Raw genomic sequence first — 14687 nt, forward strand, 5'->3', positions numbered from 1 at the left:
GATAACCTGTGGCTGCGAGGGGGAAAGCTGGGGTGTGCTAACGAGCTCCAGACAATAGCCATGTTGACTAACAGCAAGAACCCATTAGTGAAGGTTCCCCAACCCCCCCCCGATGGAAAGAAAGTGTTGGGAGTCTTCCCCTGAAATGTGCTGGATGGTCGGGGGACAAATGTAAGCACTCACTGTTTGGCACTGGAGGTGGATCCACGTGTAGCGGCACTCTTCCCTCTCCCTGTTATTTGTCCCCCTGTAGGAGCCTCTGAAGTAGCCTCTACCTCTAGAGGACTAAGGCTGCTTGTTTTGAGATATGGAAGCCTCTCTGTAGAGGAGGATTTGTACATTTCCCAGTACCCTAGGTGTTGAAAAGAACCTCTTTGTAAGGCGCCCATGGCCTTGGAGGTGTCAGTGTCCATCATTTTGTCAAGTGTTGTATCCACTTACCGTCCAAACAGGTGCTCCTTGTCAAAGGACATGTTTAAGACTGCCTGTTGGACCTCTGGCTTGAAGCCGTAACACTGAAGCTAAGCATGCCTTCTCAAGAGGATACTGGTGTTGATCCCTGTGGGTGCTGTTTCGGCTGCATCAAGGGTGCACCAGACAAAGTTGTTTGTGATAATTAAGCCCTCTGAGACAATTTGTTGTCCCTGTTTATGGTGCTCTCAAGAGAGGTATTGCAGTAATTCCTTCACCTCATCCCAATGTGCGCGATAGTATCAGGCCAAAAAGGCTTGAGAACTGTCAATGAGCCAACAATTTGCAGCTTCTGTCGCCATCCTCTTTTCTGCAGCCTCAATTATGTTACTGGGGGAGGAGAGACACCAATGGCTTGACTATCAGCCTGCTATGGGTGGTAGTGGCACTACAGAGTCACGTGGCACTAGTGCTCTGATATAAAGGGGATCTGAAGGGGCCACCTTCTTATCCAACTGAGATGTGAAAACTCTATAGAGCGTATAGGTCCTTTAAATGTTTCCTCTGGATATCGGACAAATTAGGGAGCATCGGAAGATATTGCGGGCCCGATGCATGGAGGAGAAAGTATTGAAAAATAAGTTATGCTCTACGGGCTCTTTGAAAGCTCTACGTGTTGGAATTCTCTGCCTTGAAGCTACCTGCTGATATGAGGTAGTGTCCTCAGGAGGGGAGGGGCAAGCAAGATAAACATCCAGGTCATTAGGCGCTATGGGGTCAGGATCATAAGAATCCCATGGATCAGTATCATCAGGTAGACCCTCCAATCCCCCAGTGTAAGACTGCAGTGACCCTTGGGATGAATCATCCCCCTGAATAGGTGATTGAGGTGAAGAGTGGTGAGGGGAAGGAGGTGGAGTTGATGAAAGTGGTGGAGGAAGAAGCAGAAGTAGTGGAGAAATACGGCGGGCCAGACAGGTACCCTTATCCTTTGTCCTCCTCTTTGGAGGGACAGGAATGTCCAAGGTCTCCTCAGATGTCAATTTTGTCTTTGGAAGCACAGGAGAGGAAGGTGTCATTACATCCCTGTAATATAAATTAAATGTAAAGTGTAGGGAAATGCCTCCCTTGGCATGGTTATCCCCTAACTTTTTGCCTTTTGTTGATGCCAGTTGTAGGAAGTTGGCTCTGTATGTACTATTTCAAAGTAAGAAATAGCATGCACATAGTCCAAGGGTTCCCCTTAGAGGTAAGATAGTTGCAAAAAGAGATAATTCTAATGCTCTATTTTGTGGTAGTGTGGTCGAGCAGTAGGCTTATCAGAGGGTACTGTTAAGCATTTGTTGTACACACACAGGCAATAAATGAGGAACACACACTCAGAGACAATTCCAGGCCAATAGATTTTTGTATAGAAAAATATATTTTCTTAGTTTATTTTAAGAACCACAGGTTCAAGATTTACAAGTAATACTTCAAATGAAAGGTATTTCAAGTAGGAACTTTAGGAACTTTGAATTAGAAAAATAGCATATACAGTTTTCACACAAATGCCAATAAGCTATTTTAAAACTGGACACAGTACAATTTTCAACAGTTCCTGGGGGACGGAAGTGTTTGTTAGTTTTTGCAGGTAAGTAAATCTCCTACGGGGTTCAAGTTTGGGTTGAAGGTAGCCCACCGTTGGGGGTTCAGAGCAACCCCAAAGTTACCACACCAGCAGCTCAGGGCCGGTCAGGTGCAGAGGTCAAAGTGGTGCCCAAAACGCATAGACTTCAAAGGAGAAGGGGGTGCCCCGGTTCCAGTCTGCCAGCAGGTAAGTACCCGTGTCTTCGGAGGGCAGACCAGGGGGGTTTTGTAGGGCACTGGGGGGGGACACAAGTCCACACAGAAAGTACACCCTCAGCAGCACGGGGCGGCCGGGTGCAGTGTGCACACAAGCGTCAGGTTCGCAATAGGAATCAATGGGAGACCAAGGGGTCTCTTCAGCGATGCAGGCAGGCGAGGGGAGGGGGGGGGGGTTAGCTCCTCGGGGTAGCCACCACCTGGGCAAGGGAGAGGGCCACCTGGGGGTCGCTCCTGCACTGGAGGTCGGATCCTTCAGGCCCTGGGGACTGCGGGTGCAGTGTCTTTAACAGGCGTCAGGTCTTTGAAGCGGCAGTCGCGGTCAGGGGGAACCTCAGGATTCCCTCTGCAGGCGTCGCTGTGGGGGCTCAGGGGGGTCAACTCTGGCTACTCACGGTCTCGTAGTCGCCGGGGAGTCGTCCCTGTGGTGTGTGTTCTCCACAAGTCGAGCCAGGGGCGTCGGGTGCACAGTGCAAAGTCTCACGCTTCCGGCGGAAAACGTGTGTTCTTTCAAAGTTGCTTCTTTGTTGCAAAGTCGCAGTCTTTGGGGAACAGAGCCGCTGTCCTCAGGAGTTCTTGGTCCTTCTAGATGCAGGGTAGTCCTCTGAGGCTTCAGAGGTTGCTGGACCCTGTGGAACGCGTCGCTGGAGCAGTGTCTTTAGAAGTGGGGGAGAGAGGCCGGTAGAGCTAGGGCCAAAGCAGTTGGTGTCTCCGTCTTCTCTGCAGGTTTTCAGTTCAGCAGTCCTCTTCTTCTTAGGTTGCAGGAATCTGAGTTCCTAGGTTCTGGGGAGCCCCTAAATACTGAATTTAGGGGTGTGTTTAGGTCTGGGGGGGTTAGTAGCCAATGGCTACTAGCCCTGAGGGTGGCTACACCCTCATTGTGCCTCCTCCCTGAGGGGAGGGGGGCACATCCCTAATCCTATTGGGGGAACCCTCCATCTGTAAGATGGAGGATTTCTAAAAGTTAGAGTCACCTCAGCTCAGGACACCTTAGGGACTGTCCTGACTGGCCAGTGACGACTCCTTGTTTTTCTGATTATCTCCTCCGGCCTTGCCGCCAAAAGTGGGGCCGTGGCCGGAGGGGGCGGGCAACTCCACTAGCTGGAGTGCCCGGGGGTGCTGTAAAAAAGGGGGTGAGCCTTTGAGGCTCACTGCCAGGTGTTACAGTTCCTGCAGGGGAAGTTGAGAAGCACCTACACCCACTACAGGCTTTGTTACTAGCCACAGAGTGACAAAGGCACTCTCCCCATGTGGCCAGCAACATGTCTGGTGTGTGGCAGGCTGCTAAAACTAGTCAGCCTACACGAAGTCGGTTAAGGTTTCAGGGTGCACCTCTAAGGTGCCCTCTGGGGTGTATGTTACAATAAAATGTACACTGGCATCAGTGTGCATTTATTGTGCTGAGAATTTTGATACCATACTTCACAGTTTTCAGTGTAGCCATTATGGTGCTGTGGAGTTCATGCATGACAGACTCCCAGACCATATACTCTTATGGCTACCCTGCACTTACAATGTCTAAGGTTTTGCTTAGACACTGTAGGGGCATAGTGCTCATGCACTTATGCCCTCACCTATGGTATAGTGCACCCTGCCTTAGGGCTGTAAGGCCTGCTAGAGGGGTGACTTATCTATACCTATAGGCAGTGTGAGGTTGGCATGGCACCCTGAGGGGAGTGCCATGTCGACTTAGTCACTTTATCCCCACCAGCACACACAAGCTAGCAAGCAGTGTGTCTGTGCTGAGTGAGGGGGTCCCCAGGGTGACATAAGGCATGCTGCAGCCCTTAGAGACCTTCCCTGGCATCAGAGCCCTTGGTACCAAAGGTACCAGTTACAAGGGACTTACCTGGATGCCAGGGTGTGCCAATTGTGGAAGACAAAGGTACAGGTTAGGGAAAGAACACTGGTGCTGGGGCCTGGTTAGCAGACCTCAGCAAACTTTCAAATCATAACTTGGCATCAGCAAAGGCAAAAAGTCAGGGGGTTACACCCCCCCCCCAAACGAAAGAGGATGAGACTAACCTTTCCCAAGAGAGTCTTCATTTTCTAAGTGGAAGAACCTGGAAAGGCCATCTGCATTGGCAGTCCCAGGTCTGTGTTCCACTATAAAGTCCATTCCCTGTAGGGAGATGGACCACCTCAACAGTTTTGGATTTTCACCTTTCATTTGCATCAGCTATCTGAGAGGTCTGTGGTCAGTCTGAACTACAAAGTGAGTACCAAAGAGGTATGGTCTCAGCTTCTTCAGGGACCAAACCACAACAAAGGCCTCCCTCTCAATGGCACTCCAACGCTGCTCCCTGGGGAGTAACCTCCTGCTAATGAAAGCAACAGGCTGGTCAAGGCCATCATCATTTGTTTGGGACAAAACTGCCTGTATCCCATGTTCAGAGGCATCAGTCTGCACAATGAACTGCTTGGAGTAATCTGGAGCTTTGAGAACTGGTGCTGTGCACATTGCTTGTTTCAGGGTGTCAAAGGCCTGTTGGCATTCTACAGTCCAGTTTACCTTCTTGGGCATTTTCTTGGAGGTAAGTTCTGTGAGGGCTGTCACCATATATCCATATCCCTTCACAAACCTCCTGTAGTACCCAGTCAAGCCAAGGAATGCCCCGACTTGAGTCTGGGTTTTTGGAGCTGCCCAGTCCAGAATAGTCTGGATCTTAGGCTAGAGTGGCTGAACTTGGCCTCCACCTACAAGGTGTCCCAAGTAAACCACAGTTCCCTGCCCTATCTGGCATTTGGATGCCTTGACAGAGAGGCCTGCTGCTTGCAGAGCCTTCAAAACCTTCTTCAGGTGGACCAGGTGATCCTGCCAGCTGGAGCTAAAGACAGCAATATCGTCAAGATAAGCTGCGCTAAAGGACTCCAAGCCAGCAAGGACTTGATTCACCAACCTTTGGAAGGTGGCAGGGGCATTCTTTAAACCAAAGGGCATAACAGTAAACTGATAATGCCCATCAGGTGTGGAAAATGCTGTCTTTTCTTTTGCTCCTGGTGCCATTCTGATTTGCCAGTACCCTGCTGTCAAGTCAAAGGTACTTAAGTATTTGGCAGACCTAGTTTGTCAATTAATTCATCTGCCCTTGGAATGGGATGGGCATCTGTCTTGGTGACAGAATTAAGTCCTCTATAGTCCACACCAAACCTCATCTCTCTCTTTCCATCTTTGGTGTGAGGTTTGGGGACTAGGACCACTGGGCTAGCCCAGGGGCTGTCAGAGTGCTCAATGACTCCCAATTTCAGCATCTTGTGGACTTCCACTTTGATGCTTTCCTTAAGTTGGTCAGACTGTCTGAAAATGTTGTTTTTGACAGGCATGCTGTCTCCTGTGTCCACATCATGGGTACACAGGTGTGCCGGACCAGGGGTTAGGGAAAAGAGCTCAGCAAACTGTTGCAGGAACTTCCTACAGTCAGATTGCTGTTGGCCAGAGAGGGTGTCTGAATAGGTCACTCCATCTACTGAACCATCTTTAGGGTCTGTGGAGAGGAGATCAGGGAGAGGTTCACTCTCAGCTTCCTGATCTTCATCTGTTACCATCAACAGATTCACATCTGCCCTGTCATGGAAGAGTTTGAGGTGGTTCACATGGATCACCCTTTTGGGGGTCCTGCTAGTTCCTAGGTCTACCAGGTAGGTGACCTGACTCTTCTTTTCTAGTACTGGGTAAGGGCCACTCCATCTGTCCTGAAGTGCCCTGGGAGCCACAGGCTCCAGAACCCAGACTTTCTGCCCTGGCTGAAATTCAACCATAGCAGCCCTTTGGTCATATCAAAAGTTCTAGAGCTGTTGGCTGGCCTCAAGGTTTTTACTTGCCTTTTCCATATACTCTGCCATCCTTGAACGTAGGCCTAGTACATAGTCCACTATACAGGGAGTGCAGAATTATTAGGCAAATGAGTATTTTGACCACATCATCCTCTTTATGCATGTTGTCTTACTCCAAGCTGTATAGGCTCGAAAGCCTACTACCAATTAAGCATATTAGGTGATGTGCATCTCTGTAATGAGAAGGGGTGTGGTCTAATGACATCAACACCCTATATCAGGTGTGCATAATTATTAGGCAACTTCCTTTCCTTTGGCAAAATGGGTCAAAAGAAGGACTTGACAGGCTCAGAAAAGTCAAAAATAGTGAGATATCTTGCAGAGGGATGCAGCACTCTTAAAATTGCAAAGCTTCTGAAGCGTGATCATCGAACAATCAAGCGTTTCATTCAAAATAGTCAACAGGGTCGCAAGAAGCGTGTGGAAAAACCAAGGCGCAAAATAACTGCCCATGAACTGAGAAAAGTCAAGCGTGCAGCTGCCACGATGCCACTTGCCACCAGTTTGGCCATATTTCAGAGCTGCAACATCACTGGAGTGCCCAAAAGCACAAGGTGTGCAATACTCAGAGACATGGCCAAGGTAAGAAAGGCTGAAAGACGACCACCACTGAACAAGACACACAAGCTGAAACGTCAAGACTGGGCCAAGAAATATCTCAAGACTGATTTTTCTAAGGTTTTATGGACTGATGAAATGAGAGTGAGTCTTGATGGGCCAGATGGATGGGCCCGTGGCTGGATTGGTAAAGGGCAGAGAGCTCCAGTCCGACTCAGACGCCAGCAAGGTGGAGGTGGAGTACTGGTTTGGGCTGGTATCATCAAAGATGAGCTTGTGGGGCCTTTTCGGGTTGAGGATGGAGTCAAGCTCAACTCCCAGTCCTACTGCCAGTTCCTGGAAGACACCTTCTTCAAGCAGTGGTACAGGAAGAAGTCTGCATCCTTCAAGAAAAACATGATTTTCATGCAGGACAATGCTCCATCACACGCGTCCAAGTACTCCACAGCGTGGCTGGCAAGAAAGGGTATAAAAGAAGGAAATCTAATGACATGGCCTCCTTGTTCACCTGATCTGAACACCATTGAGAACCTGTGGTCCATCATCAAATGTGAGATTTACAAGGAGGGAAAACAGTACACCTCTCTGAACAGTGTCTGGGAGGCTGTGGTTGCTGCTGCACGCAATGTTGACTAGGACCACTGGGCTAGCCCAGGGGCTGTCAGAGTGCTCAATGACTCCCAATTTCAGCATCTTGTGGACTTCCACTTTGATGCTTTCCTTAAGTTGGTCAGACTGTCTGAAAATGTTGTTTTTGACAGGCATGCTGTCTCCTGTGTCCACATCATGGGTACACAGGTGTGCCGGACCAGGGGTTAGGGAAAAGAGCTCAGCAAACTGTTGCAGGAACTTCCTTCAGTCAGATTGCTGTTGGCCAGAGAGGGTGTCTGAATAGGTCACTCCATCTACTGAACCATCTTTAGGGTCTGTGGAGAGGAGATCAGGGAGAGGTTCACTCTCAGCTTCCTGATCTTCATCTGTTACCATCAACAGATTCACATCTGCCCTGTCATGGAAGAGTTTGAGGTGGTTCACATGGATCACCCTTTTGGGGGTCCTGCTAGTTCCTAGGTCTACCAGGTAGGTGACCTGACTCTTCTTTTCTAGTACTGGGTAAGGGCCACTCCATCTGTCCTGAAGTGCCCTGGGAGCCACAGGCTCCAGAACCCAGACTTTCTGCCCTGGCTGAAATTCAACCATAGCAGCCCTTTGGTCATATCAAAAGTTCTAGAGCTGTTGGCTGGCCTCAAGGTTTTTACTTGCCTTTTCCATATACTCTGCCATCCTTGAACGTAGGCCTAGTACATAGTCCACTATACAGGGAGTGCAGAATTATTAGGCAAATGAGTATTTTGACCACATCATCCTCTTTATGCATGTTGTCTTACTCCAAGCTGTATAGGCTCGAAAGCCTACTACCAATTAAGCATATTAGGTGATGTGCATCTCTGTAATGAGAAGGGGTGTGGTCTAATGACATCAACACCCTATATCAGGTGTGCATAATTATTAGGCAACTTCCTTTCCTTTGGCAAAATGGGTCAAAAGAAGGACTTGACAGGCTCAGAAAAGTCAAAAATAGTGAGATATCTTGCAGAGGGATGCAGCACTCTTAAAATTGCAAAGCTTCTGAAGCGTGATCATCGAACAATCAAGCGTTTCATTCACAATAGTCAACAGGGTCGCAAGAAGCGTGTGGAAAAACCAAGGCGCAAAATAACTGCCCATGAACTGAGAAAAGTCAAGCGTGCAGCTGCCACGATGCCACTTGCCACCAGTTTGGCCATATTTCAGAGCTGCAACATCACTGGAGTGCCCAAAAGCACAAGGTGTGCAATACTCAGAGACATGGCCAAGGTAAGAAAGGCTGAAAGACGACCACCACTGAACAAGACACACAAGCTGAAACGTCAAGACTGGGCCAAGAAATATCTCAAGACTGATTTTTCTAAGGTTTTATGGACTGATGAAATGAGAGTGAGTCTTGATGGGCCAGATGGATGGGCCCGTGGCTGGATTGGTAAAGGGCAGAGAGCTCCAGTCCGACTCAGACGCCAGCAAGGTGGAGGTGGAGTACTGGTTTGGGCTGGTATCATCAAAGATGAGCTTGTGGGGCCTTTTCGGGTTGAGGATGGAGTCAAGCTCAACTCCCAGTCCTACTGCCAGTTCCTGGAAGACACCTTCTTCAAGCAGTGGTACAGGAAGAAGTCTGCATCCTTCAAGAAAAACATGATTTTCATGCAGGACAATGCTCCATCACACGCGTCCAAGTACTCCACAGCGTGGCTGGCAAGAAAGGGTATAAAAGAAGGAAATCTAATGACATGGCCTCCTTGTTCACCTGATCTGAACACCATTGAGAACCTGTGGTCCATCATCAAATGTGAGATTTACAAGGAGGGAAAACAGTACACCTCTCTGAACAGTGTCTGGGAGGCTGTGGTTGCTGCTGCACGCAATGTTGATGGTGAACAGATCAAAACACTGACAGAATCCATGGATGGCAGGCTTTTGAGTGTCCTTCCAAAGAAAGGTGGCTATATTGGTCACTGATTTGTTTTTGTTTTGTTTTTGAATGTCAGAAATGTATATTTGTGAATGTTGAGATGTTATATTGGTTTCACTGGTAATAATAAATAATTGAAATGGGTATATATTTTTTTTTGTTAAGTTGCCTAATAATTATGCACAGTAATAGTCACCTGCACACACAGATATCCCCCTAACATAGCTAAAACTAAAAACAAACTAAAAACTACTTCCAAAAATATTCAGCTTTGATATTGATGAGTTTTTTGGGTTCATTGAGAACATGGTTGTTGTTCAATAATAAAATTAATCCTCAAAAATACAACTTGCCTAATAATTCTGCACTCCCTGTATCTTGCTTAGGCTCATGAAGAGGTCTCTCCTAGCCTTCTGTCACAAGAGCTAGTGGTCCCCTTACAGGATGGCCAAACAGAAGTTCAAAGGGGGAAAACCCTACTCCCTTCTGAGGCACCTCTCTGTAGGCGAAAAGCAGACATGGCAAGAGGACATCCCATCTCCTTTTGAGTTTTTCAGGGAGCCCCATGATCATGCCTTTCAATGTCTTGTTAAACCTTTCAACAAGACCATTGGTTTGTGGATGGTATGGGGTGGTGAATTTGTAAGTCACCCCACACTTATTCCACATATGTTTCAGGTATGCTGACATAAAGTTGGTACCTCTGTCGGACACCACCTCCTTAGGAAATCCCACTCTGGTAAAAATACCAATGAGTGCCTTGGCTATTGCAGGGGCAGTAGTCGACCTAAGGGGAATTGCTTCAGGGTATCTAGTAGCATGATCCACTACTACTAGTATGTATTTGTTCCCTGAGGCTGTGAGAGGTTCAAGTGGACCCACTATGTCCACACCCACTCTTTCAAAGGGGACCCCCACCACTGGAAGTGGAATGAGAGGGGCCTTTGGGTGCCCACCTGTCTTACCACTGGCTTGACAGGTGGTACAGGAGACACAAAACTCCTTGACCTTCTGGGACATGTTGGGCCAATAGAAGTGGTTGACTAATCTCTCCAACGTCTTGGTCTGTCCCAAATGCCCAGCAAGAGGAATGTGGTCGAGCAGTAGGCTTATCAGAGGGTAGTGTTAAGCATTTGTTGTACACACACAGGCAATAAATGAAGAACACACACTCGAAGACTTACTCCAGGCCAATAGGTATTTATATTGAAAAATATATTTTCTTAGTTTATTTAAAGAACCAAAGGTTCAAGATTTACATGAAACACTTTAAATGTAAGGTACTTTAGGAACTTTGAATGAAAACAATATCATGTACAGTCTTTGTAAAAATGGCAATAAGCTATTTTCAAAGTGGACAGTCCAAGAATCAACAGTTCCTGGGGGAGGTAAGTAAATGTTACATTAGGAGGTAAGTAAAACACTTACAAGTCTCAAGTTTGGGGCATAGGCAGCCCACCGTTGGGGGTTCAAGGCAACACCAAAGTTACCACACCAGCAGCACAGGGCCGGTCAGGTGCAGAGGTCAAAGAGGTGCCCAAAACACATAAGCGCCTATGGAGAACAGGGGTGCTCCGGTTCCAGTCTGCCAGCAGGTAAGTACTTGCGTCCTCGGGGGGCAGACCAGAGGGGGTTTTGTAGAGCACCAGGGGGGGGGCACACAAAGTACACAATCAGCGGCACAGGAGCGGCCGGGTGCAGTGAGCAAAGCAGGCGTCGGGTTTTAGGTTGAAAACAATGGAGAGACCCAGGGGTCACTCTAGCCTTGCAGGCAGGCACAGGGGAGCTTCTCGATACAGCCACCACCTAGGCTAGGCAGAGGATCGCCTGGGGGTTGCTCTTGCACTGAAGTTCGGTTCCTTCAGGTCCTGAGGGTTGCGGGTGCAGTGTTGGTTCCAGGCGTTGGGTCCCTGGTTACAGGCAGTCGCGGTCAGGGGGAGCCTCTGGATTCTGTCTGCAGGCGCCGCTGAGGGGGCTCTGGGGGGTCATCTCTGGTTACTCACGGGCTCGTAGTCATCGGGGAGTCCTCCCTGAGGTGTTGGTTCACTGAATCTCGAGCCGGGGGCGTCGGGTGCAGAGTGAGAAGTCTCACGCTTCCGGCGGGAAACGTGAAGTCTTTGGAAGTTGCTTCTTTGTTGCAAAGAAGTAGCTGGTTTTGAGCAGGGCCGCTGCTCCCGGGTGTTTCTTGGTCCTTTAGTCCAGGGCAGTCCTCTGAGGCTTCAGAGGTCGCTGTCCCTGTCGGATGCGTCGCTGGTTGCAGGCCGGTAGGGCTGGGGCCAAAGCAATTGTCGTCTTCCTCCTTCTCTGCAGGCTTGTAGGTCAGTAGTCCTTCTTTCTTCAGGTTGCAGGAATCCAATTTCCTAGGATCTGGGATGCCCCTAAATACTGAATTTAGGGGTGTGTTTAGGTCTGGGAGGGCAGTAGCCAATGGTACCTTGAGGTCTGTCAATTCCGAACGCCACAGTTCCATAATGGCTACACTGAAATCTGGGAAGTTTGGTATCAAACTTTTCAGCACAATAAATGCACACTGATGCCAGTGTGGGATTTATTGTAAAATACACCCAGAGGGAAGATCTTAGAGATGCCCCCTGAATACCAGTCTGACTCCTAGTGCTAGGCTGACCAATTTCTGCCAGCCTGCCACAACCAGACGAGTTTCTGGCCACATGGGGAGAGTGACTTTGTCAATATGTGGCCAGGAACATAGCCTGTGCTGGGTGGAGGTGCTTCTCACCTCCCCCTGCAGGAACTGTAACACCTGTCAGTGAGCCTCAAAGGCTTATGCCTTTGGTTACAGCAGCCCAGGGCATCCCAGCTAGTGGAGATGCCCACCCCTCCGGCCACTGCTTCTCCCGGGCTCACTAACTGAGCATGTGAGAGGGGCCTCTAGTGCCCATGTCAGGCTGGACACAAATGCTGCCGTCTAATCCGACATGCGCATTGCTAGTTTCAAAACTCAGTAAGTGATTGTGGGGCAACTGTGCAAGGCAGATGAACCATTGTTAAGTCAGTGGTTGCCGATTCTTTTTGAGCCACTGCCACCTTCCCGCAGCTGAAATAAACTGACCAGTGCAGCCACGCTAAATATACTTCATAATTGTCTTTCTTCTCATTTATCACTTTTCTGTATAGATTAGATTACTGACACTTAAATATAGATCTGCATACATGAATACAAGCAGAACACTTCAAATGATCAACTAAAATGGCTGTCAACAGTCATGTCAATTACAAACACTTTCCTACCTTTGTCTAGGCACTATGAAAAGTGCTCGTACCAACTTCCTTCGATTAGCTTTTGTGTTCATGTTCATACAGAAATCCATTGCTGCCTAGAATGAAAAGACAGCATTGAAAAAAAACAATATTCTTAGCCAGGCACCAAATCACAAAGACTATACTACTCATAATGGTTAATCTTTTGTCTAAGCAGCACCATGTGGCACAAAAACAGTAGGGAACTTGGGTAATCAGTAAGAAAATAGGTCTAGCTTTTGTAGAAAAGTGGAAGATTACACAAAGAACAGAACAAGGAATTTAGATTTATGTGCATGCTTCAATTTTTATATTTTAACCAATATACAAAAACCACACACTCTTGCAGAGACGACACCTGTATTGGGCATACTCATATTTTAGTATTTCCGGTTACTAAGAACAGTTACCAATACAGTTGATCATTTTCTTTCTTTAACAGAAGAGCATTTTAAGTGTGTTTTACAGTGTAATAAATGTAATACCAGCCCCTATGTCCAACTACTTTAAAAGAAATCTCCTGGGCATGAGAAATTGGGAAGGGCTGCAATATTTGGGCTGTTTTGGCTGCTACCCATGGAACCCTAGCAACTCTGGCCATGTGTTAAAACTATACGTTAAGTGGAACTCAGGATGGTATCTTTTCCTGATCTGTCAGGAGAATTTCTTCTCCAGAATAACCTGTCAATCTCAAAACTATCCTAACTGGGCTGGATGAGAATTTTACAAACATAACCTGGCGGAGCTAAATGACTATTGGAAGGCGACTGCCACATCCAATATGCTACTATATGTTCAGCTACCTAGATTTCTGACTATTTTGCAAAACGTCCCCTTCTGGGCCTCGGAATAATCCTTCAAACAAAATAGATGTTATGAGTAGGCAGGATAACTGTGCTATTTTTATGCGGCAATTCATGACGACCAGCCACCACACCAAAAGGACTGAAAAAGAAAAAAAGAGAGAGAGATGGAGAGAGAAAGAGAAAAAACAAGAGTACTCATTCTTTTTCTATCCTCATGCAAAATCTTGTGCTCGTTATAGCTGTATCAGAATCAAGCTCATCTTGATTAATGGAAAGAAAAACTTTAATGCTCCACAAATTACACACTAATCAAAAATATTAAGGTGATAAAAGGATTCCTTTCCAAGACTAAGTGTGCTGTAATTTCAGATGATCCATGCAGGCTCATCAGCACATTACAGAAGCATCTGTTACATATATTTGATAGGTAGATCCTAATACTACTACGAGAAGGCTTTGTGGTTGGCATAACCAAAGAAAGAAATTCAGTGTTGCTGTAATCAATGCTGGTCCCTCTTTGCAGCTGTGTTTCAACTGGTTCCACTGGCATTAAATATATTAATATGATGGATGGATGCTTAGACCAGTCTGCAACACTGTGAAAAGGCATGACCCCAATGCGTTCACATAAGGCACATTTGATGAGCTGCAGGAAGGGGCACCATTTAAAGAGATCAGTATTTCTATGGAACTGAAAATAGTCTGGCCTTTAAATAAAGTACTTGTTATTCAGAGGTCTATAATTGCACCCATATTACGAATGCACTATACTGGAGTAGGCATGGCATGATTATGTTCATGTGAGGAGCCACAACACTAAGAATGATAGGCTGTTTTAAAATCAAACAACGCTTTTCACCAAGATGATCCTTTTATTAGCTTATCACCCAAGTAAAAATAAACACAGATTTTCATTTATCTCCAATGTGACACCACTACAGCTGTGCATTTTCGGAATGTTCAGGTAGAAGAAGTTAAGTTGAACTGAAGTATTTTGTACTGATGGCAATTGTTATCCACCACAAGCCCCAGAAACACCTGATAGTTTGGAATGATGGGAATGTGCCTTTAGGCGAATGATGCAAATCCTAGATGACTGATTTAGGTGTGGGAAAATACGACGGAGAAAGCACCCTGCATTTTTTATTTCTGATGAATTGGTTTGCCATTTTAAGATAGTTTAAGAGTCTGAACTCGTACTTCGGGCTCCTTTTCTGAGCCAGAAAGTAATAGGAGCATAGTCTAAATATTTTCTGATGGTGAAAGACCAACCACAGTACATTCTTTCACAGTGAAGTGTTCATGGTTTCTTTTAAGCCTTCCTGATGGTTGTGATAATTATTTGTTTAGTGGTATGATTGGAGATCGTTTTCAACCTTAATGTATTGCCACTTTGTGCATCATTCAGTATCAATCTGTCTCTTGTAATTTCGTGCCACACCACAAAAAGTCTAAAATTATTACCCCCT

General features: G+C 46.9%; 1 protein-coding gene across 10 annotated transcripts in view; it reads right to left on the bottom strand.

Moving 5' to 3' along the window:
• UPF2 (UPF2 regulator of nonsense mediated mRNA decay) overlaps window positions 1-14687 on the bottom strand; it is a 765941-nt gene that overhangs the window by 517329 nt on the left and 233925 nt on the right. For all 10 annotated transcript variants that reach the window (XM_069228662.1, XM_069228663.1, XM_069228659.1 and 7 more), the window contains one exon: window positions 12404-12489. In XM_069228662.1, coding sequence (XP_069084763.1) covers window positions 12404-12489 — 86 coding nt within the window. The remainder of the gene's footprint in view (window positions 1-12403; window positions 12490-14687) is intronic.

Source organism: Pleurodeles waltl, chromosome 4_1 (genome assembly GCF_031143425.1).
Source record: "Pleurodeles waltl isolate 20211129_DDA chromosome 4_1, aPleWal1.hap1.20221129, whole genome shotgun sequence".
NCBI lineage: Eukaryota > Metazoa > Chordata > Amphibia > Caudata > Salamandridae > Pleurodeles > Pleurodeles waltl.